Source organism: Pyrgilauda ruficollis, unplaced genomic scaffold (assembly GCF_017590135.1).
Source record: "Pyrgilauda ruficollis isolate IOZ18807 unplaced genomic scaffold, ASM1759013v1 scaffold261, whole genome shotgun sequence".
NCBI classification, from domain to species: domain Eukaryota; kingdom Metazoa; phylum Chordata; class Aves; order Passeriformes; family Passeridae; genus Pyrgilauda; species Pyrgilauda ruficollis.
In genome coordinates, this window is record NW_024523945.1 from 90,337 (window position 1) to 112,699 (window position 22,363).

Below are 22,363 nucleotides of genomic sequence, written 5' to 3' on the forward strand. Positions count from 1 at the left end.
TGTAACCGGTAATTCAAATTGCACTTATGAGAAGAGGGGAAGATTCCAACAGATTGCTACCCACCAATAAGGACTACCTACTATGTATAGCTTTTAATAACATAGAGAAGTACCTTTCTTTAACTGTAGCACAGAAGGAGGTGGTGTGGCAACTTTCATTGCTAGCCCATAGGCTCCCCGGAAAGAATGACTGTCTCGAACAATGAAAGACCCAGGTTCCTTTTCCTTTAGAATAGCAATGGCTGCAAGGGATTCCAGAAAAGAGATAGAAAAACAGCTCAAGCACAATGCACACACTCAAAAAGTACAGAAGTACAAATGTATAATGAATAGGACACCAGAAGAAGTAAGAACTCTATCTCTCATTGCCGTACAACAAAGTACAATCAAGCATATTTGGGGGACCTGAACAGAAATACCTTGTCCAAATCTCACAGATACTTATTTTAAAAGAAGCCTGAAGTACGGAACCCTATTTTTACTGGTTTTTAAACTAAGAGGAGTGCTCAGGTCCCACCAGAATTCCTACAACCAGTACAAGAGCAAGCCTACTTCTGCTTAGATTTTGTCAATTTGTTAAAAGACTGCATAGCTCTCTGTAATTCCCACACTGACTAGACAGCACTGTTTTTCACTTCCTATTCAGCCTCAACACGCAGGACAGATTCATTTTTATCCACCACCAAGTTTTTGTCCCTGCAAAGCTACCTCACTGCCTTAGGAGTTTTAAAGCACAGGAAAGAATGTAACTGTATATTTTGCTCTTTGAATTATTTTTCGTCTGTATTTTGGGATCTCTTCTGTAAGTGCAATATGAAGCCCTCTCCGAGAGGGAACACTTGTAGGGAAATTGCTGCTACTTTGCACAAGTCAGTTGCAGACTTTGAAATCTAGTAGCCCAAAATTTTAAACTCACTTTGAAAACAGACAAAAAGTTTATCTAATGATTGATCTTAATAAAATCTTTGTACTTTGCTTTCTTTCCTCCCCCATACAAGCTTTAGAAATACTTGTCCATACCAGTATACTTTGTTTCTAGAATTTCCAACCATCAGCATGCCTTCAGAGAAACACTAGAAAGAGCCCAATTTGACAAATTTGATGCTGGACTGCTTAATTGACTGTCCATACAGAACATGGATATTATGCATATGGAGCACAAAGGCACATTTTGCAAGGCCTGAGCGATGTTTACAAAGCAAAGGTTCTTTTCATGAAAAAAGGGGAAGTAAAAAAAAATTAGGAAAATGCAGACATAATTATCTCTTCTGTCAAAACAAGTAAAGCAAACAAGTATGCATTCTATTCTCTTCATCTGTCAGAAGGCAAAGGAAAGAACCTTTTTTCACAACAATATGTCTTGTTTTGAGAGGATAAGGAGGAATACACAAACACCTGTAATTAAGCAGTACATAACACTTCTAAATACAAAGGGATACAGTAATAATTTGTCACAAGAGCAGTCTATTAAACATAGGGGAAAAAAGATCAAAAAAGATCAGCCAGAGTTCCTTAAAACGTTTTTTAAAAGAAGTTTTATCTCAAGGATGAAAAGAGGCATATTAAAAGGTTGGGAAGACTGTTGTTTCATTTGTTCAAGCAGTTAGGCTTTAAATTGCTTTGTATCTACTTCCCTCACTGGACACACATCACGTGAGGTATTTTTCTGCATATTTAAAGACTCAGTTTTCATTATGGGTGGTGAGTAGATAACGTGAAGGGGACTGGAGTGAAAGGACCAGCAAAGTATCATCCAAAAATGAATTAATGTTCTGTTTTCTATGACCTTTATTCCCCTGGCATCATATTTACCACTACAAAAGAACATCCTCACCATCTGAGAACCTAATAACTTCACAATAGCAATTCATCATTTGCCAATAGCTGAAGTTCACACTATTTTGGTTTAGTGTGAATATCCTTCTCAATGTGGAACTAGTTAGTAATTTTTCCTTTTTGACAACCACATTTTAAAAAATCCCAGCTTAAAATCCTGCCTTATCTCATTAATTACAATTCACTATAGCTGACTATTACAGTATAAACACAAGCACAGTCAGACCAATTGCATCTGGAAAGCACTGTCAGAGACTGAAATGTTATAGTTTTATAAAGGACTTTTGCCCCTTATGGCAAAAGTGTGTAACGACGCTGCAGCAATGAAGCTGTGCCACCAAAGCCCACCCCACCCTGAATGGACCTCCTGACTGAAACCCTGAACTGTGAGTTAAGCCACCTAAAAGAGCTTGAGATAAGACAGAAGTGACACTGGTTTTCAACCATCTCAGCTTTGAGAAGAAATGGATAAGGCTGGGGGAGAAGGATGCATTCACAGGAGGGTCAAGCTCAGCAGCTGTCCTGAAAATCATCACCAGCTGGCTTCAGGGTGGAGGCCATAGCCCACAGGCTTATCTGCAGTCAGGTTTACACAGACTCCTCCCCAACCAAGGGAGGAGGAGGACAGTTTTGGGATATGTCATGACCTCTGGTCAGAGGCAGTGAACATTCACCCTCCATTACACAAACTGGCTCAGCTGTAAAACCCCCCACTCTGGGAAAGCCACACCCACAGGACACTCAGGTGAGGGGCAGCTGAGGAAGTGTCATAATCCAACAAAGACCCCTAAAGCACTCCCCAGACTCATTCCTGAGGCCCTGCACCACAGCACTATACATGATGCAAAGTGTTGCAACCGATTCAGAATCTTGCAAGAGAGAGTATCAAATTTGTCCCCCTTCAGGGGAGGTACCTGGGCCCAATTTATATTAATCTTGGGACCCACAGAGGGGTGATATATTTCTACGTAATTTGTTCCCGTCACTCTTCTTGTCCCCCCACAAGCTCTTTTTCTATTTCTTTCTCTCTCTCATTTACTGTTAAATAAAATATATCAATTTTTTGGTATCAATATTTGACCTTGTTTGGTTTTATTCTCGTTTCACAGAATATTCAAACCTGAAGTTTCTATCTGGAATCCACAGAGAGCTCACTTTGCTCTTCTATGATTAGTGGACTGTAACAAGCACCCAGCATGCTTATATACGTACTGTTGTAGGGACAGAGTGTGAGTTCACAGAATCATGAAAGAATGGCCTGGATTGGAATGAACCTTTAAGATCATCTACTTCCAATGCTCCTGCCATGAACAGAGACAAGTTTCATTACACTAGAGCCATATCCAGCCTAGTCTTGAACTCATTTCCATGGATGGAGGGCATCCCACAGCTGCTCTCGGCAGTCTCTTCCAGTGCCTCACCACCCTCACAGTAAAGAATTTTTTTCTACTATTTAATCTAAACCTACTTTCAGTTTGAAACCATTTCACCTTGCCCTGTCACCACTACATGTTCTTCTAAAAAGTCCCTCTCCATCTTTCTTGTAGGCTCCTCTCAGGTACTACTAGGCTGCAATTAGGACACTCTGAAGCTTTTCCTTCTCCAGACTGAAAAATCTCAATTCTCTCAGACTCTCCTCACAGGAAACATGTTCCATCCCTCCAACCAACTTTGTGGCCCTCCTCTGTACTCGCTCCAACAGGTCTGTCTATGTCTTTCCTGTACACCAGATGCAGTACCCTAGGTGCTCATAAATATTAATTTTCACATAGGTAATAAAAGACTTCTACAGTTCACTGAATAATACATCTACATATAAAAGTATTGTATCTGCATCATACATCATAAAGATGTTGGTCCATGGTAGTGACCTTTAAGAAATAATGTATGTCGCTTGACATTGAAATTCAGGCTACAAAATGACTGGTGGGGGAGGATGCCTTTGTTGTGACCTAGCTAATGAATTATTCTGAGATCATGTCAGAACAGCACACTTATACTCAAAAAGTTTCAGAGAACAAACAGCCATTTGGTGTTGTTTCATGCATATCTGCCATTCAAAAATCTGCAGCTTCACACCAAAGAGCATTTGCAGCAGCTACCACAGGTAGATCTATATTACTTTATAATTAGTTCAGTTAGGTTAATAATTTGTTTGATTAACTGAATATTTTTCAGGACTATTTGTCTGCCCTCCACACTCAAATTCAGCCTTTCAACAAAAGAAACAAGAGGAGTTGTCTGTGGCCCTTCTAGGTTTTATATTTCTTTTAGAGATCAGGTATGTATCTAAAATCGAGACTTCACCAACTAGCTTTTCTATGAACACATATGTCAGAATATTTATCAATTGATATACCTTGTTCTCTTGAAATATCTGGCTTATACCAGAACTTGGATGTGTCCTGAACAAATTTTACGGTCACATGTTTATCAGCTGTGTTTTCTGTGAAATCAAAGGGAAAAAGAAGTCAAGAATTTTTTTTAATTCAAAAGTGTTTTTACTTTTCTTTCCAACTTCCAATCACCATGATTACTCAAAAAAACTCACCATTAGGACAGTTTAGAGAAACTGAGCTGTTTTAGAACCAGCAAATATAATAACATACACTAAGATTCTGGAAGCATATTCGATGTTTCATTTTGCAAAATCCATAAAATATTAAAACCTTTTAGTTATAAAGCTGCATTAAATACAAACTTCTCAACAGGACCCAATGAACACACATGTACATCTTTTACTTTTCTTGGCACAACTCTAAAAGGACAGAAAGAAGCCAGCCATTTTTAAAAGACTCAACACTGGATCCTTGTAATCTGACAGCTGAAAACGTAGGCTGCCCAATGGCTGACTTCTAGGAATTAAAGGAAGAAATCTGAAGCCTCGTTTCCTGAATAATGCATCCAAAGACAGTGCACTGGCACCATTTACTGCAAACATTCAAGTCCTCTGTGCGATTTTCATTCCATTACTTTTTTTTTTTCCCTCTCCACTTTTAAAACCCCCAAAATTCTTTTTATAAACTTTTATATAAAATCTAATGTATTTTGCATTTCTCTGATACAGAACCTACCTGGCACTGAGGAAGGGCTTAACATTTTTGAGAAATCTGGGAGGACATTTGGGAAGGGAATGCTGATTGTGCTTCCACTGTGAGGGCTAGAGAAGCCACTTGAAGAAGGTGACACAGAGGAAAAGGAATGTTCTCCTTCAGAGGACCTCTTCTTCTCTGGAAGAGGCGGTTGAGCATGTACGTTCCCTTCATGGTGATGCAGAACTGCACTGTTCTGGCTGCTGTGTCCAGAGGCCACTGTAAAGAAGTTTTGTGTCAAAAAGTCATTGTCATCAGCACTTGCCACTGATGAGCTCTGCATTTTAAACATGCTAGCACTGGCTATGCAAGTAGCTTGTGTCTCCTCTTGGGGGGAGCTACTGTCCCTGGTACTGGCACTGTAGCTCAGGTAGGCATGGGCACTGCTGCTGATATCATGTTCTTGGTGTGGCTTTGCTGGTGAACTCTCCAGGTCGCTCAGGGTGACAACTTGCATTCCCGGAGTTTGGAAATGAGACAGGAGAGAGACATCCTGCGCAGCACTTGATAATTCAGAGGGCACAAGGTAACCTCCTGGCTGCCTGGTGTTTCCTATTGAAAACTGGGTTGACAGGGAAGCTTTAGAGCTGTTTTCAAGCCAAGGATATTCTGCTGCAGAAGAGCTGTGAAAAAAAAAAAAAAAAGAGCCAAAAATTGAACATGAAAACAAAACACCAGCCACATCATTCCCTTAAAATGTTAACTGTAGAACCTATACTTCAGTGGTCATTGAAAGAAATGAAACATCACACTCAGGACAAAAAAAATCTCAGGGTGCTCTTTGAAAACATGCCGGACCAGGTAATACAGCTAGATCAAGGGATTCCAACCATACCCTGACCAGTAACTTTTTCAATGTACATCATTATGCTCTGTCTTATCTCACCCTCCACCTAGCAATGTTGATGGGATAGTTTCTGAGTTTGTACTGTAAACCAGTCCATGAAATTAATGACTGCTAAAAATACTTCTCCTTGTTTGAGGGGGTTAATTTTAATATGAATCAGTTAATTTTAATATGAATCAGAATAGTGAGGCTGTTTGCAGCATTGCTTCACATACAGCTCTCCTGAAGAGCTAAAGTGCTACCTGAAAAATAACAATAGGAGGCAACAATTTCTTATGCCAAAGCTGCATAGAGGTAGAGGTTTATGGAAGAAACATGACACGGCCATATCAGCTCTTTCATGCAGAGTAAGAATAAATGCTCACCAGAATAAAAATGAAAATAAATGGGCTGAGGAGGTGGTTGTGCACCACCACACAACAAATCAGTAACTGTGATAATGGTAAGAACACAGTTCACAAGGAATAACTTGTAGACCAGATCTATTTCAATACAATTTATATTAAAAAAAAAAAAAAAAAAAAAAAAAAAAAAAAAAAGGAGGCAGGTCCAGTGGTTAATTTATTTGACAGCAGAAAAATTCTGATTTATAGAATTAAATATTTTAACAGTAAACATTCTGTTTTTCTACTGGGTAGCAATTCTACCTGCTCAAGTAAAAAATGAAAAAAAATTCCTTCCAAACAAAACAAACTAAGCATCTGATAAAATCATTTGATAAAAGTTTAAGCTGTCTCCTTGCTTCTGAAAACTAAATGCCCTTAGGCTGTAGCTGGACAATATTATTAATATTACCAAATCCAGAGAGAACAAGCTCATTGTGAAATGCAAAGAGAAAAAACTGATGTAAGATATATATCAAAAAAGAAAGGATTTTTAATTAAAAGGGACTTGTGGAAATGAATGCCAGTAGACTTAAACAGTTCAAATTACAAAGGCCATTAAAGAAACGGAAGGTATGCAAATTGAAGAAGACATTGCTGCAAGAAAAAAACCTCTCCTCTAGAGCTGTAGCTATCTTCTAGGTGAAATAAAAAAATTATAGAAAAATATTTAGAAAGAAGTGAACAAAATTTTCTAGATAAAGTCTGAAGCAGGAATGTAAACTTGATAATGGCTGAATTGCCTGATAAGCTTTTAATACATATCCCCTTGTAATTGTTACACTGCCTCCTCTGCAGCAAATACCAACATATTTTGTTCCGTCTTAAGGTTCACATTTGTAATCACAAAGCCAAAACATTATTTCACAGTCCCAGTACTGACTGAAAATGAAATAAATAAAATAATAAAATAATAAATAAAATAAATAAAATAAATAGGTAATGACATACTTGAAGAACTGACACACTGACACTCCAACCAGAAGTATTCCCAAATACTTACTGTGAAAAAGGAGCCAAATAGCCAAAAATAAGAATAGGATAATTAGCCAGAAAAGAATGGCTTTACAGAGTGATAGAGAAGGTAACTTTTCCAGGTCTAACGTACCACCTTGTCCATTGAGTAAATATAGCGCACATCTAATCACGCATTTTCATGGTCTTCTGAACATTCTAACAGTAACTAGGGACTCACTGTTTGTTTGCTGTTTCTTGCCATTTCTTAGCTTATGCTATAAGCTCCTTTGGACAAGAACTGCTTTGTAAATTTATACTGTTCACACTGTTGTCCAGAGCCCTACCTGTTTACCACAATCTAATTGTAAAATAATAAAATGTCTAAGCCTCCTGATCACTTGAAAGGTAATCAATTATACTCTACCAAAGCAAATTTACTGACATTTTACTGACTAAAAACATATGTCAGCAGTGAGAAGAGGGCTCCCTTTCTCTCATATACAGCTTATTCCAATGTGAATTTTCAGGACATGGCTTTAAATTAAACATCAGAGACACCAGTTAAGCACATAGAAAAATATATATGAGCTTATATATTAGCTATATATTGTGCTATAGCACAAATATATATAAAAATATATATATATAAATTATATATATATAAATATAATATATATTATATGAGCTATATATATGTGATAGCACAAAAACATAACTGAGCTATAAAATTCTATTTATTTTTGTCTTCTCACTTATCTTCAAAGCTAACTGTGTCTCTCACATAAAAGTAGCACCTCTGTATGTGTTAAAATCCATTCAATGGACACCAACATTAAATGTCACAACCCACCTCAAAGTTCTTAGAAAATGGTCTGCAGTGAAGATGCAAGCATAATGTCTTGTCTGGGAACTATCATAATGAGAACTAAACAATAATGTAGGAGAATCTTTTCCTACCTTTCTGCCCCTGGGATCGGACTGCTATTTGCAACAGTACATGAAGATGCAAAACAGTGCTGAAAAGAGGGATCAGTCTGCATGTTGACCCTCAGCAAAGAAGAGTTAGTGCCCACGGTGCCATCAGACATCGCCACAGAGAGGTTAATGGCTTCCATGCAACTTTGAGATTCTGCAGCAAAGAAAACAAAGTAAATGCAAATTTAAAAACAACACACATATTTATGGACCTTGTAGTGAAAAAAGTGTTCATAAAATAGTTTGGTTTTCTCTTAATAAGATTATAAAGAAGATTTTTTGTTTGTTTGTGCAGTAGATATTATTTCACAAAATTATGTTGATTGCTGAAAACATCCAGCAGGTCAAATAGCAGAGGGAATAGAGATTACAGAATTGCTACACTCAAACTGTTTGATCACTTCTCCAGAATACATTCTCTAGCCCTAGAGATGAGAATGGACTGTTTGTTCCAAGATGCTTTGCATTTCACAGTCCACAGTGCTAATCAGGTAAGTCTAGACAAGTGCACCATTTGCACTTAAAATACCAGTAGAAAACTGGGTGTCCTGGTCCCAGCCACTACAGAGTTAATTTTTGCAGTAGGCCAGGACCTGGAGTTACTGTATACCACCACACATCATTGCTGAGGGTGGGGGGAAGGGAGTTTCTTCCAGGGAGAAAGGGTTCCTTCTGATTACGAAAGCATGGTGGAGGGAACAGGTGGTGGTGGTCACAAGCTGGAAGGTCTCAGGGTGGAGCCCACTTGCTGAATGGGGCAGGGGACCTGGTGGATACAGCCTTCCTCATATCAGTCTTTATCAGTGAGACAGGCCTTTGGGAACCTCAAGCCCCTTAGACCACAGGAAAAATGTGGATCAAAACAAACCCTCAGTGGAAGAGGACTAAGCAAAGGAGAACTAAAACAAACTGGACATATTTGAGTCCATTAGGGACTGAGAGGTTGAACACACAAGAGCTGAGGGAGCTGGTTGATACCCTGCAAGAACCATTCTCAGTAATCCTTAAAAGGTCTCAATGACTCAGAGAGATTCTTAAGAACAAGAAGGGAGCAATTATCACTCATTCCTCCAAGAAAGGTATGGAGGATGATCCAGGGAATTGCAGGCTTGGTTAATTAACCCCAGTCTCTGGAAAGGTGATGGAGCAACTAACCCTGGAAACCACTTCCAAACACATGGCAGAAAAAGGATTGAGAGTTGTCAGCATGAATTTACAAAGGGGGAATCATGCATATCCACTGAGATAACTTTTTTCAGTAAACTGACTAGCTTAGTGGCCAAGGGAAAAGCAGTGGATGTTCCTTATCTTTACTTTAGTAAGGTTTTTATCTTGGTCTTCCATAATATCCTCATAAACACACTGATAAAACAAGGGTTAGATAAGTGGAAGTGAGATCTAATAAAAACTGCCTGAATATCTGGGCCCAGAGGCTCAGCTGCAGCAAGTCCACTGGAAGGCAAGTCATAGCATTATACCCCGGGGGTGATACTAGGACCAGTAGTCCTCAACATCCTTCATTAACAACACTGATAATGAGATAAAGTTACATCAGCAAGTTTTGCAGACAACAGAAAACTGTGAGGAGTCATTGACAAACCAGATGGTCATGCTACTATTCAGACACGGGAGAAACTGGAAAAAAAGGAATCTTAAATTTAACAAGAAGAAATACAAACTCCTGCAACTGAGAAGGAATAATCCATGGCACTAGCACATGTTGGGGGCTGACTCGCTGGAGACAGTTCTGTGGAGAAGGACTTGGTGGTTCTCATGGACAATGAGCTGACCATGAGGCAGCAATACAACTCCATGGCAAAGGTGGGCAATAGTATCCTGGCCTGCATCTCAAAGTCCTGCCAGCAGGTCAAGGGAGGTGATCCTTCCTCCCTGCTTAGCATTAGAGGCCACATATGAAGCTCTGTGCCTATTTATGGGCTCCTCAGTACACGAGAGACAGGGATTTGCTTGAAAAAGTCCAGCACAAGGTCACAAAGACACCATCACTGGGACTGAAGCATCTTTTATAGGAGCAGGGACTGAGCCCCAAACAGCTGGGACTGTACAGCCTGGAGAAAAGAAAGCTCAGGCATATATTATCACTGTCTGTATAAGGCATGAAGGTGCATCTTCGCATCACTGTCTGATGTGAAGGCATGAAGGTGCCTTCTGCTCAAAGGATGAGAAAAGGACACAACTGGGGTTTAAAGTTTAGCAGCACAGAGCAGCACATGGTTTACCTGTTGTGCTGGCTTTGTCCAGGGTAGAGTTAACTTTCTTCAAAGAGCCTGGTATGTGACTGTTTTGGATTTGTGTTTTATACAGTAATGATCATACAGAGCTATTTTTGTTATTGCTGAGTAGAGCTTACACAGAGCCAAGGCCTTTTCTGCTGTTCATACTGCCACACTGGCAAGGCAGTTGGAGGTGCATGGCAGGTTGGGAGGAGACAGCGAGGACAGGTGACCCCTACTGACCAGAAGGATATTCCAGTTCACATGACATCACGGTCAGTATACAAAATGGGGGGAGGAAGGAGGAAGGGGAGGACATTTGGAGTGATGGTGTTTGTCCTCCTAAGTGACCATTACATGTGATGGGCTCTGCTCTCCTGGGGATAGCTAAACATCTGGCTGCCCATGGGAAGAAGTAAAGTAATTCCTTGTTTTGCATTGCTTCTGTGTATGGGGCTTTTGCTTTCCCTCTTAAACAGTCTTCATCTCAACCCATGAGTTTTCTATTTTTTACCCTTCCAATTCTCTCCCCAATCCTAGGAGCTGGAGGGTGCCCAGCAACTGCATTGGGCTTGGCAGCTGGCTGGGCTTAAACCATGACACCTGTGCAGCTACAGTTTTCAGGTGTGACTTTGTCCACATCACACAGATAAAGAAGCAAAACAACTGTAACCTTTATTTCCTAACAACCTGCAAACAGCACCAGAGTAACTGACTGAAATATGAAATATGTTCAACTTAATTATACTGTACATAAACATTACAGGATACAGTTAAAACAGATGCATTTAGGTGAGGAATAATGTGGATGCTGTTACTGCAGAGCTTTATACAGGAACAGTTTCACCCTGTTTTTCAGAGGTACACTTAAATAATCAGTCAAGCTCTAATGGAGATTATATTTAATTATTCTGTATTAGTATTAAGAAGTCAACACCTATTCACATAGGTCCAGGCTCAATCACACTGTTTTCCATGACAGAAGACTGTAAAACTACAAATGCCCACGCATCTGAATAGTTTCATTCACCTGAATAGTCCTACTGACCTCAACACTGGCAGGGCTGAAACCCAGTAAGACAATCACAGATGAAACAACCTCTAAATGCTGTCTCTTGAGTTGATACACTTCCAAAGAATCACGGAGGGGGAAGAAAAGAACCCAAAAACCAAGGAAGTCAGGGAATAATTCCACTCCTACAAAGAGTTAAGATCACACTAATACATTTTTTCCATAAGCAAATCTTCCTAAGGTAAAAAACCACTGAAAACAAGCCAAAATGAATATTGTTTTCCCTTCAATTCATGGCAGAGCTTGGTTCTGCTATTACTTGAATGAGGAATGTGCAAGGTACTTAAAAGATATGTCTGAGACAAGAAAATACACAAGTTAGTGCCCTGACTGTAAACCATCTGAATTCAGCACACATTGAGCAGAGCAATCATAATTGGATGAGGGAAACAGAAAATTGCCCTTTAACAGAAATGGTCTTTTAACTACACCATTACTTTAACAATATTCATAACAGCCATAGACGTGAACTTTAAGGAAATACTGCAGAAATGTTTCATGTGGAAGAGCTACAGAAATCTGAATCTGTATTTACCAGATCAGCTACATTACAGTCATCCTCATACTGATGCAAATAAGAGTCAGAAAAGCTGGCTGCACAAAACCATATTGGTCAACTTGATGCACATAGGAAGACTACTAGAGCCTCCCCAGAAACACAACTTTGACAAATCTCCAGAGACCAGCATTTGACAAAGTATCTCAAGTAAAACAAGCATCTCATCTCTGCACATGAACTTGCCCAGATGCTTCCCAATTACACTGCAGGTCGAGATGATTCTGCTTCTGAATGCATTCCCAACAGGAACGGGAATTACAATCCCAAGTTTATCTCCACATGCTTGCTTGTTTTCATGTCCCTGTGTCTCTCCTGATACCAGACTATATACAGGAGTCACTGGAATCCAGTTACCAAGAGTCTGGGGGCAAAGAGGGGAGTGGCACTACTTCTGAAATAGCTTAAAATCTCCCACTCTAATACGACCTCAACTACGTGCATAAGAGTTAGTCCAACAGATTTACACAGCAAATTCCACTCCTTCCACAGCACTTGCTTGAATAGAGGGACCAAGGCTTGATTCTTCACTGTTTCAGGCCTTGGATTGTTGCTATTATCTTCAGAGCTTGAGGGAAGGACCACTGTCCTGCTGACAGATGCACTTCACACGTGTAAAATACTAAACATAGAGTGAAAAGCCACTGGCAGCCAGGCATGTAAATTGCAGAAAAAACACAAACTGAGTACAACTCTTCCCAGGCTAGAAATGAGTATATCTTACAGGAACTTCCCATGAAAGCAGCCTTGTTTTTACTTCAATTAAAAACAAACCGGCTGGATATTTCAGATATGTCCTCTCATCGTCTGATGCAGAGTTCACTGGTCAGCTATTAACCCTTTATCTCACGGAATCAATAACTCTGCAATTTCATAGCTTCTACAGAATTAACTAGCCTGGCACATTTGAGAGAAAGCAAAGCATCAGTGCTTCTAGGTTCAGGCCCCTACCATGCCATTTATAGCTGTAAAAACACTGCGAATGTAAAAGTGCAGCTCCCTACTTCTAGAAGTGACATGACAAAGCCAGCATAATTCATGTTTGTATCTTTTCATGCACCCAGGTCAGATCTGATCATCAACATTAAAGGCAGGACCTTAGAAAGGAGCTAGACTCTTTGCACCATACCTTACTGAAAAATGAGATTAAGAAAAGAATACTAATTGTGTCAACATGCAAGGTACAAAAATATCCAGTTCATTCTTCCACTTGGCAGCAAAAGGTAAAACCTGTAGAAGTTGTAGGCTTTTTTCAGTTGTTAGCAGAAACTGCTCGGTGTGCTGACAACACAGCCATATAAAGCAAGACCTTATAGATTAACCCATATTTTAATCTACTAAACCTATTGAAACAAAGAAGAAAAAGGAACCCACCTCCATGCCCCCCCCCCAAAAACCCCAAAAACAAACAAACAAAAAAAACCACACACACAAAAAAACCCAAAAAAACCCCAAAAAAACTAACCTAACAAAAAAGAAAAAAACCCAAAGTAGCTTAACCCACACTATGGTCCAGATAAAAGATAGGTAACAACATTCAGTCATTTCACTACCATACCTTGTATTTTAGTAGGTTCTCATACATTTCAAACTTTGCAATCCTTTTAGTGAGAAGGTGCTAGTTAATACGGATTGTATCAGCTTGAAAACTCAAGTAAAGATCCTCAGTTACACCTTCTGGGAAAAGGGAGCTTTAAGTCAGTATTCTGCTTCCAAAACACTGAACTCACTACCTCACAACTATCTGAGACTAGTATAAAAGCCGAATGAACAGAGAAAATAACACTGCTCTGAAATAAGCCAAAGTAATGGCTCACTTGAGCCAGATAACAAACTAATGCCTTTAAGAGTCTATTTGCACTATAAGATTCTTACAGGTTATCTATCTTCTCTTTCATTCCCTTGCTTTTCCAAATACAAAGGCGCCAAAAATAGCAAGAGTGAGCAACAGTCTCTCCTGCTTTCAGCCAAAGTATTCACTTTATTGAAATTCTGACCTTTTAACCATGTTACATTCTGCTTTCAATTTGACTAACATACAGTGAACCAAATTATTCCCTTATATGAAACCCATCAACTTTGGTCACTGTTCCTTCCCTTTCACAGAATACGTGGAAATCAATAAAGAATGACTAAAGTCTTGTCTTTTATAACTTCAAATACCAGGGAATGGAATAACTTTATTGCGTCTTTTGTACAGTACATGCTTTCCTATTCAACGTAAGTAGCTCCACTTCTCATTTAGAAGTAGTACATGTCATGTACCAACACGGAGACACCGGTTCCTACACTTCCGAAAAACCCACTAATACCAAGCAGAGAAAATGTAACAGGATTTTTCATATTTGTGAAGGAAAAGACAAAATTACTATTGCTAGGAGATTCTGCTAATGCCTGTTTTGAGTGACCAACTCTCTTTGCAAGTAATCAGTCAGGCTGAACCTGGGGCAAGTCATTAAAACAGTGGTCCTAGCATCCAGGCATTAACCTCTCTGCACAAAAAAGGTCAGCTTTAGTTGCTTCATCTGAGAAGAATCTCAGTGGAATATGTATTACATGCTTGGATATTACAGAAAATACAACAATGGAGTGACTGACAACCTCAGAAATAAAACAGCATATCTGGAGAGGCAGTAAAGTATTTCTCAGGGACATTTATTTGATGGAAGAAAAAACATGTTCAACAGTTAGAACCCAAACTGCTAATAATTAAATGTAATGTCTGCAACAGTACTGAAGGTTTTTAACTTCATGCAGGTATTCATTGTGTGCATTTAGAAAACGTCCACTGTGTTTTGGGAGCCTATCAAATGAATTCAGAATTTAAAAAAAAAAATCATTCTTGCCTTATGCCCTAAAGAGAGCTATAAAGAGAGCTGTCACCCCTTGAGGAAGCATCCTTGGCACAGCAGTCTTTCCCAGCCAGCACTGGGTGAGGAAGGCTGGCACTTCACCAACGTTAGGAGAGACTCTGGCCTGCCAGTAAGATGCATGACAAAAGTGGCAGTGTATTGCTACATTCCTGTGTTCTGCAAGTTCTAGCTCCCATAACAGCCTGCTAGTAACAGCCATATGCAGCTTCTGAAGCTATGCCAGGTGTCAGCTTATCTCCAGGCAACCACAGGCTGACACAATTAACAGCATTTACCCTCTGCACAGAGAATCAAAAGTATGATTTACCAGACCACATTTTATCCCATCCTAAAGCCCTAAGACCTGTACTATGTAGCTTCTTTTCTGAGAAAATAGGTAGACAGTTTTACAGGCAACTTGGTATCATACATTCATTCAAACACCAAAATACAAATAACTCCTATGTGCTGAACAGAATTAACAATACTGCATCTTGAAAGCAGCAAAATCCTTATCATCACTTCCTGAAAGCTTTCTTATACTATTTCATTTTATTCTCCCAAGTAGTACCAGGAGAAAAAAAGAAACTTCCCCAAGGACTAAAGAAATCAGTTGCATATGTCTTTTCATGTATTTTAAAAGATCTTGCAGATGCTGTGCTACTGACTTTAAGCAAGCTTTGCTGTCTTAGGAATGCAAATCAGCTGCAGAGGCACATTCTCAAGACTTACAGATCACATGTAACATAAAATGTGATTAAAACACTCTTTAGGAGAGAATCACTATTAGTACATAACACATAAACAAGAGAACCCCTATTCTGACTCTACATACAGCAGATCACTCAGTAGTGAAAAAAATAAATCCAATAAAACAATTAGAACACAATTATTAACATGTCCACATTAAGTTTACACAACAAATTAGTAAAATGGTTTTAGAGACAGACAATTCCATTCTTATCATGGTTCATCTCGTAATGGAATTTCAGACATTCACATTGCTGAATACGACAATTTTCATCCAACCATACAATTAAATTGCAATAGTTTTAGAGAAGAAAAAAAGAACCTATGAAACATGCAAATGGTACCTTCCAATGAACAGTAATACTTTTTCAGGCAGAATGCACTGAAAGACCAAGCACCTTTCCAGTAAAGAGTAAAATATCAGAACTGTGCTCCAAAGTTCATTATCCATTAAAATTGCTTGAAATGTTGGAGATGCAGGTCTAAGCTGTCTGTGCTGAATTGAAAAGTGCCACTCATGTCTACTGACAAGATACAGTGCAACGCCAAAGGAAAGGAGGCAAGGGTGAAGGTAGAGAAGGCAGAGTGAAGGAAGAAGGGACAGAGCTTGGGCCTGACTTTCTGACACTTCTGAGAAGCCAGCACAAAGACTATGTAACATTTTCTATTTTGTGTTATGACCCTATATACTTTTCCTAAGGTGAAAGAGAGACAAAGAATGACTTTAAACTCCCCTTTTTCTGTCTCAGTCCAGTCCTCTGGTGCCACAAGTAACCAGAGAGGTCCCAGTATGCAGCTTTTGATGTCTGAGGCATACTTACCTCATAGAACAAATGGAAGCAATCAAACTGATGTCTGGACCTTCTGTCAAAACTCTCACTTTAGTCGTGTTCCTCTGCTGTGAGAAAAATTCTCCCCAAATGTGGCAATCTTCAACCTGTTCACTTTTCTAGTCACTTGCCTGCTGAACAACAAAATGCTGAACCCAACTAACTGCAGCCTGAATAACAAAAGTAAGGGCTGTTTTTTGATTTTCAAGCAGTATACCTAAAACATTTTATTTTAAAACCAGAAAAAACCTGACTTTTCAAAGGCTGTTTTTAATAAGCTGAAATTGAAACTGGTAAAAATAAACTCAGCTCAGTTTATCTTCAGTGTTGTTCAGTATCACAAAACACACAACTGGGAAGTCTTGCATTTTTTTCTTGGTCTGTCTCTCGAGAACTGTGATTCAGTAACTCTCCTTTTAGGGTTGCAGTCTTTATCCAACCATGTGCTGCTACTGCCTGAATAGAAAAATTGTTTGCATTAAGGCAGTAGTAACCAGGCTCTTTATTCTACTGCATCCTGTACACTGTATCATGTAATAGCTGGCTACTCTAAGACTCTATTATATTTTCATGGAAAATTCAGATCTGAAGCAAGAGAGTGTTTTACATGTATTACACAAATACACTTTGTCTTGGATGCACAAATTAGACCAATAACCCTTCCAGTGCTAATCGCACAATAAAGTGTTTTTCTCACTAAGCAAGAAAGCGGAACAACTACACCATATTCCTCATTTAAGAAAGACTCCTGTTTACAAAATCTTACACCTTTCACGTTTTTGAGAAGAAATTCAGTGCTGCTATAACATTACTAAAAATTCCTCAGGGGAGGAAAAAGATTTCGCTTGGACAAATTTTTTTCTACGTACACAGAAATTATGTATACTCCAGGCAGCCCTCATTTCTTCTACTTTGAAAAAAACTCACCACGGAACACAGAAAATTACAAGGCTTCCTCGGCAGGAAAGTGACTAGACAAAACTTTCGAGCCCTGCCTCATGCCCTCAATCATTGTCAGCGATTGCAGAAAACTCTCATACTGACAGAACTCCTTGTCTGCAAACCTTCTCAGTTTCTGGGCAGGCTCCCAACGTTGTTACATGACTACAAAAGGCGTAACTCTTTCTCCCACTTAATTTCTACAGAGCTCGCAGCAGCAGCAGGCCGCAAGTTGCGTGCGTGCTCCCATCTCCCCACCCCGCAACCGGAGCGGCCCCAGTGGCCCCTGAGGCTGGCTCGCTTTAGTGAACTCCCTCCACCCTCTCCTTTTCCCGGGGTCGCGTTTCGCTGCCGCTGCGGCGAGCGCGGCTGCCAAACACAAGACCAACCCACGAAACGAGTTTTCAGACTTAGGAAAACGCCCAAAACAGGGGAGCAGGGAACCACAAACCCACCTACGGAAGCCATCCTGACTGCTGTTCTCCCACGGGGCTGTGCGAAATGGTCCTTCCCCTCCCTCCGTGCCGCATGCTGCCTGTGGCTCACGGAATCGAGGCAGCGGGGCGCGCCGGCCCGCCACGCAGAGACTTGGGAAAGGCTATTGCCCGCATTTGTCAGCACCCGCCACTCTCCCTCGCGTGTTAGAACTTCACCGCAAAGTGGGTTCCAGTGTCTGCGGCGAGAGAAGCACAGGCTCCCTTGTCTCAATACAGACACCCAGACGCCAGAGTTCACTTCATCCAGGCAGAAAGTAATTCCCTGATAGTTGTTAGATTAGGCTTCCCGCTCACTCGCCAGCTCGACTGCCCATTCAGTGTATGCCTGCTGTGCTGACTCCACCTCATTTGCGTTTGACTTGTTCCCCCCACTTTCCCCGCCCGGCTCTGCCCGGCTCTCACCGCCTCTTCCACGCAGAGCGCCGCTTCCAGCGGGTCCTGTGCTCCGCGCAGCGCCGCGGAGGCGGAGAGCGAGCGGCAGGCACACGAACCGGGGGGACTGGGAACTTGGATTGGGGGGAGGGGTTGTGTGTGGTGGTATTTGTGGGGATTTTTTTGAGAGAGGGGGGGGTGTTCTGCTCCCACCACTTCATTTGACCTCACTTATTTTGTTTCTTTCAGAGAGATGCAAGACACGGAACCGAGAATTGTCAGATTAGTGCTTTGTAATGTTGACCAAAGCTACTCCATTACACCAAAGTGGCCCAACACTCTTGGATAAATTTAGCATCCAGAGCTCTGAATAAAGTTTTACTCACTTCCCAAGATTACAAAACACGTATAGCCTTACTGTGTTTCATTCAGCAGCCCCCTAGCATTGTTCTGAGCACGTTTTATTCTCAGTTCAGGAAGACGAGTGGAAACACTGCAGCTCCACAATGAGAAGCACATTTCCTTTTCAGATTGTTCATCAGTGCCCAGCACACAGTATTTTCTGAAAGGATCACTGCAGGAAATTACTAGATCTAGACAGAAACAAATACAACCATTTAAAACTTTCCCATGAGGAATTATTCTATTGCTTTCAAATTTCTACTGGTGCCATGTTTTGAATGGACATACTAAACCATTTTGATAATATTAAAATACTGGCTTGGTTGTAGAGATGAGTACTGGTAAAGTCATTAACATTTTGCTTTCTTCCACAGACCATAATGTAAATCAAACTATTCCTTTATAAAAATATTCATTCCTATCACTGTTTTCCTTCATAGCAGTTGCTCCTATTAAACATGTTGCATAAAGATTGCACTCAGAAGAACCAAATAGCAAAGGTTAGTTGTGATATACACCATATCATCAGGTACAAAGAAGAGAAAATCCTTGCCACAGGGTCAGAAGAGGTTATTATGCAGCAGTTCAGAAGTGACATCCGTTACTTTGAATAATTTATTATACAACTACACTTTGTCTTGGATGCTTCCTGTCAGAGCCAGATGCAGCCAAACACAGTCTTCACACTTCTATAAAGAATAATGATTAGAGAAAATTTCTCTCCATAGAAAGCATCTCTGTCTCTGCATAAAAAGCACTGTAATCACAGGACCTTTGGATATCTCATTTTTTTCCTGATTTTCAAATCTAGAAAGCTTTGCTTGTTTGGCTATTAACACTTGCTGAATTAGAAAGGAACAAGAATAGTAACCTTCAACAAAGAAGATAACAGTGGTCTGAGATGACCTATGAAGAAGGTTGGTTAAGTAAGAAACTTACTTTCCAATGTATTATAAGGATGTAATATAAACAGAAATCATGTAATTGAAAGTATTAATATAATTGAGTTTTGTCAGCATTTATCGAATTCACCCTTTTAAAAAATTTTTTTGCATAGATCCTTCTAACAGACTCAGTTATACTTAAGGGGCTACTCATCAAGAAAATCACTCTGATATGGACAATTAGTAACAAACGAAAGGGCACATAACAAAAATATCACCTTTTGCTTGTCTTTCTGTCACAAATTCAAAGTTTCAACCAAATGAGACTTTCTTCTCCAAGGAAGAAAAAAGTCTGAAACTCTAAAGCCAGAAGATAAAAAGGGCAAGGCTGCACACAAAAGAAGAGTTAGGAAGAGAACAAAAGGCAGTGTTGGATGTCTCCAGTGAGGAACTGATTTGGTTTAGGTCAGTGTGTAAGATACTGCCATCTCAAAAGGAGAAAGTCTCTTATTTGGCAAGAAGAATTGATTTCATGGCTGTTCCAGGCACGACACAGCAAATCAGGATCAGGTCTTTCAATCTCTGCCAGGTGGTACCAGTGTACAGTTCCCCTAGATATATTACATAAGATTCCTGGTTTGATCAGAACCATTACACTGCAAATTCTAAGGAAAATAGTTTTAAATGTAGGGCTTGAATTGTGACATGCACCTTTCTCCAGCAAGAACTCCTGAAGCAGAGTGGCTATGCCATGCCCTTCATACAAATTCAGCAAACTCCACATTTTGTGAAGGAATGTCACGTTTCCCTGCTGCTCTGATGACTGACAGAAACGTAGGCGTCAATGTCAAGTAGATTGCTCATTTCAGATTTTGTCTACAAGGTGCCTGAATATAAATGGCTTTGTGAAATAACTTGCCTAACTCAGGCATAGAAAAAACACAGATTAATTTGGTTTTCTCCTCCTCTGCAAGAGGGAATAAACATGAAGAGAATTAACATAGGAGAGAACAGCATCCTAAAAAAAAAAAAAAGAAAAAAAGAGCAATATGACCTTCATTCTATAAACAATTAAGTAGAACTGAATGTGTATTTCCTCTCTGTTCCTAATCAACACTGGAAGGTCTGAATACAGAATATCTTTAACTTGTAAATGCAGTAGACAGACCTTCCCATTTACTCAAACACAGGATCATTTTAAAACTGCAATTTTTTTGAAAACGTGCGCTCACAGCTGTACTTTAATTTTTGGAGCTCTCTTCTTCAGGCTTTCCTCAAACTACAAGGATTAATTTGGCACATCACAGTCATGAAGTACCATGCCATATAGTAGGAGGCCTCACCCTGGAAAAGTTGAAATAATTTCATAGAATCATAGAAAGAACAGTAGTCGTTGCTATGGTTTTTGTTAATTTAACCTTTTCCAGACAAAGTGACTAGTGACATCTCAAAAATGTATGCTATGCACATGCACTGGAAACAAGCAACCTCAGGTATGTGTAAAAACAAGCACATCTGCCAGGCTGTATGCCCATCCAATCCTGTATTTCTATTAAAATTGTTTTTAAGTTTTTGTCAATGGCTTATTGTTTGCATCTTCAAAAGAAGCAAATATTAGTGATGGATTTCGCATCTTCAGCTGATTTTGGGTTTTCATATATGTGTAAGACAATATTCACCTATATTTCAATGATTATATACAAAGATAGTTATTTATCAAATGACTGATTTATGTGGAGAAATGTATTACTTTTTCCCATGGAAAGCGAAAGAAAGAGAAACCAAACTCTCTAAAACAGAATGCTTAAAAAAACCACTCAAGTAATCACTTTTTCAGTGGTTCTTAGGAAGAAAAAAGAGGAAAAAAACAAAACCGAATCACCACCACCCACCAGTGTATTATCAGAGTGCATTTCAAATTTAACTGTAGAGGCACATATGCTTTGAGACCATGATCAAGTAACAACACTGAAGCATTGTATAAACACATTTTTCCCATGCAATATTTGATTATATAAACAACTTTTTTTGGCATTTGGAACTTCAGAATTATACAGCTTATTTTATTGCCTGAATTTTAGAATTTTTGAGCTCTCACAGATACTAGTGAACATAACAAGAAACTCTGTTCAGGACCCTTGGAAGTGCTGTCATCTTTTCAACTAATAAATGCATATTCCAAGTATAGTCAGTTATCTTGTATGGCAAGTATTTAAAAAACAAACAACAACCCAAACAAAAAACAACCACAAAAATAAATAAACACCAGATAACACTACTGCATTCTTTCAAGAGAAAATGCCTTTGGATTAGAGCTACAGGAAGGATGAAAGCTGCAGGCTGCACAATTAAACTTTCAGATGTATTGGTTCCTGCATGTAACTGCAAAAGGCAATAACGTGTCTTATGCAAAAGTTCAAGTCTTTTCTCAGTTAATAAATCCTTTTGAAATAAGGCAGTTGTTTCATTTTCAGTTCACAGTAGAATGAAAAGTTAGTCAAGACAAAACAAGTAACAAACTGGATTAAAGTATGGTGCCCCAAATAAGGGAAGCACATAGAGGGTGGGTAGGTTCTTGATGAAGAACCGATCAGCAGTTGCTTGATTTAATGCTAGTAGTGACAGATCAAGGATTAGTCAGACTTGTTGAGGTACCATTGATGAAAGATATATAACATGCAAGAGACTGCAAAGATGTCCCAAGCTAGAAACCTTATTTCATATCAACTCCTGTAGGAAAACTCTTTTGTCACAAGACCTGCCATTCCTTTAATGTAGTTAAACATTTGAATTCAGGACAAAACGAGTGGATGAGAAAATAGAGAGCCTCTTTCTGTATTTAGGGTGTCCACTACTTGAAATACTTTCTCTACCATGAGAAAACT

At 39.5% G+C, this 22,363-nt stretch overlaps 1 protein-coding gene across 1 annotated transcript in view; it reads right to left on the minus strand.

Annotated features, from left to right (window-relative positions):
* TNS3 (tensin 3) overlaps nucleotides 1–22,363 on the minus strand; it is a 174,866-nt gene that overhangs the window by 17,287 nt on the left and 135,216 nt on the right. The window contains exons 25-28 of the mRNA XM_041471326.1: nucleotides 8,073–8,244; nucleotides 4,911–5,551; nucleotides 4,196–4,282; nucleotides 114–242 (exon numbers count right to left, since the gene is read on the minus strand). Coding sequence (XP_041327260.1) covers nucleotides 114–242; nucleotides 4,196–4,282; nucleotides 4,911–5,551; nucleotides 8,073–8,244 — 1,029 coding nt within the window. The remainder of the gene's footprint in view (nucleotides 1–113; nucleotides 243–4,195; nucleotides 4,283–4,910; nucleotides 5,552–8,072; nucleotides 8,245–22,363) is intronic.